General features: G+C 36.1%; 1 protein-coding gene across 1 annotated transcript in view; it reads right to left on the reverse strand.

The window, feature by feature from the left end:
• Positions 1-204: 204 nt before the first annotated feature.
• Positions 205-3,132, reverse strand: part of LOC107102228 (lactation elevated protein 1-like) — a 17,415-nt gene continuing 14,487 nt past the window's right edge. Inside the window, exon 13 of the mRNA XM_015401440.1 lies at positions 205-920. Coding sequence (XP_015256926.1) covers positions 783-920 — 138 coding nt within the window. The 3' untranslated portion in view covers positions 205-782. The remainder of the gene's footprint in view (positions 921-3,132) is intronic.

A 3,132-nucleotide genomic window follows, 5' to 3' on the forward strand; every position in this document is an offset into this window, starting at 1 on the left:
TCCAGGAAATTCATTGCAATTATTACATTAAAATGTTGTCAGCTCTTTATATTTAAAAGTCTTTTTTTGCTAAAGTTATTAAGACCCATCGTGGAAAGTCCAGAGATCCGCTTGAGGCTCTGGAGCTGCAGGTTGCAGACCCTCATCTAGCAAATCCCAATAAAATACACAAAATGTCAATAAAGGGGGGGGTGAATACTTTTGCTGCATGTTTGTTTTCTAAGCAACTAGGAGAAATTAACTTGTGAAAAACAAGAAACAGATCATAACAGATATATATTTATATTATTTTTCTTTAAAACAATCCAACAGCTCATCAACGCAGTCAGAATAGATCAATTCATCAAACATTTCTCAAGAAAAATCATCTCTCACCACAAAAAGTAAGTCCTGTTTCCATATTTACATTAAATTATAATTAAAACAATTTAGGCAGAAAGAAAATCCTCAAAGTACCTAAAGTAAAACAGACTGAATCCCATTAACCGCCGTAAAGCCCTGGATTGTAGTTCTAGAATTCGCCTATAAAAAAAAAAAGGGGTCATTAAATGACAACTGGATTAAAAGGGATATTAGAATCCAAAATTCACCTTAAAATGATCCTTATAGTGCAAATCTGCATTTAAATTATACTAATAAATATAGTATGTACAAACATACAAATACAGTTCTTGTGAGTCTCTTTTTGTTTGTGTGCTGGATTAGTGGGATGGAGCAGTTTAGTGTTTTTGGCATGACTGTAGTTCATAGAGTGGCACACATGGCTTTTTTTCTCCCAATTGTTACGCTTTTGCTTTTAAGCTTCGGTCCCCCTCCAGCCAATAATCTTCTGTCTGCATCTCCGTGAGACGAGAAACGGTCCTTTGAAAGGCAAACCTCTCTTCTTCCCCGCTGAAGATGGACAGACTGCTGGCCTCTTCCTGTCATAAAAAAAACAAGGGAAAGTTGGCTGAAACAGAAGATCTTCAGCGTAATATGAAAACACTAAAGAAAAACACCTTTCAAAAATGTTAGTGGGGGGGAAAAAGAAAAGTTTCACTGATTATTTGATGCATTTTAATGAAACAATCAGCCATTTAATTCAAGGCCAGTTAGAAGGGCAACAGAATTGGCAAAGATATGCATTAGATGGATGAAAAATTTAGGAATTACTCCATTTTAGGAAATCAAACTATAAAAAATTAATTGATAATCTGACTTGGTATGAATCACTAAAATGCTGCCAAAATGAGAAACTTTTATAAAATAATCAGTTCTTTATCAAGAAACATAAAAAAAAAATAAACTGTTAATTGACCCTTTTCTCTCTGGAAAACAAAGTTATCCGATTTCACCAAAAACCTTAAAAATAACTTTGGTTTACTTGAACAAAAAATGGATCCCAGAACCAAAGAAAAAACAAACAATGAAACCATTAAGAAGCTAAAAGCTGAGATGATCCCAGTGGGACGCCTCGTCTATCAGCATCTTGCATGTACGGCTGGTTTTAAGAACCCAGCATCCCAGTGAGATGAAGATCCTGCCTCTGACTCATTTCCTGTTTTTCAGCCCATTTAAATGGCCTGGCTACATCATCGCTATGCTGCACTTTCTAAATTCACTTAAATTTGATTTAAAGACAGTCTTACAGTTTCCTCCGGTGAGATGAGACGGGGTGGAGTTCATAGTGCATCGCAGCGCAGCGAGCTCATCTCCAAACCATGAAACGTCCGCCACCATACATCTAAGCTGATATAAGGGATCTTTTTCAAGAATCTTGAATTTTTAATTACCGTAAGGACAAACATTTCCTCTGTTCGACAAATAATCAAATTAATCTAACCGCCCCCATGGCTTTATCCAAATTCAAAAATCCTTTTTTGTTTTTTGTTTTTTATCCCAAAGGGAAACTCAATGTTGCAGTAAAGCATGGGAAGTTTTTCAATGAGTTGTTAAAGGTGTTGATAGCTGTAGGCAGTAAGGATCTTCTTTACCGGTCTGTCTTGCACCAGATTCATCATCATTACTATTATTACTATATATTACTACTATGATTATCTAGCCCCGTGAGACCATCCTGATCTCCCGAGCTTTGAAGGTTTCACTCGCAGATCAGTCTGGAGACTCTCCGTTNTGACAGCTAGTCAGGACATGACACCTGGTGTTGATGCACTTGTACAGGCCAAAAGATGCCAAGTTTCAGGAACAAATACAAGTCCAGACTAGACTAACACCTTTAAAATGCTGCCTTAGATACTGTTTGCATTGAATGAATACAGCTCTGTGAAAATGAATCCTTACTGTGGTGATTTAAAAAATGTGCACTTTAATGTTAGTCAGCAGCTTCAAAACAAAAGTTGTGTGATGGAATTCTACTGTTCATACAACTCCATAAATTTTCAGTATGTATTGTATGTGTATGTATGTTTCATGTATGAAGTTTACAGATTTACAGGACAGGCGAACACTTTCTTCATTACACATTTAAAATCACTCTCCTTAGTTTGTAAGGTGTACGCAGGGATTACATTTAGATTTTATATGCGTATGTGTAAGTGGTTTAAAAATTCCTTTCTTTAAAAGTCTCATTTAATCTTAAAGTGCATTACTATATTTTTCAGTACCAATTAAAGTTATGTGCCTTTGTACAATCAGTGGGATCAGTTGCAATGCATATTTGTGAATGATAAAATAAATTGCACATTTGTCTAAGGAAATATGAGGTGTTTCATGAAATGTTTTGTAAAAGGATAGTTAATTAAATTTCAATATTTTCCTAATGTTCTTGTGCTTCTTTACACCAAAACAAAGGAAAGACATGATATTTTTGTTATTTTTAGCAGAGTATGGTATAATTTTAATGGTCCGGCCCACTTGACATCTCCCTAGGCCGTATGTGGCCCACGATGCGAAATGATTTTGACACCCCTGCTCTACAAGCTTCATCTGGTGCAAAATATAATATCCAAATGTTCTCCAATGCTCTCAAATCCATCTAGATAACTTTTTTTTCACTCCACTGGCCTCCAGTTTGTTTCCAAATAGATTATACAGTCTTCCTCTAACCCCTAGAACCCTACGGACCCACCGGTGGGTCCAGCTGCTACGTGACCTCGTAATCTTACCAAACCCCCAGTATTGATGTAAAAAACA

The sequence above is a fragment of the Cyprinodon variegatus genome, unplaced genomic scaffold (assembly GCF_000732505.1).
Source record: "Cyprinodon variegatus isolate N-32 unplaced genomic scaffold, C_variegatus-1.0 Scaffold1219, whole genome shotgun sequence".
Lineage (NCBI taxonomy): Eukaryota > Metazoa > Chordata > Actinopteri > Cyprinodontiformes > Cyprinodontidae > Cyprinodon > Cyprinodon variegatus.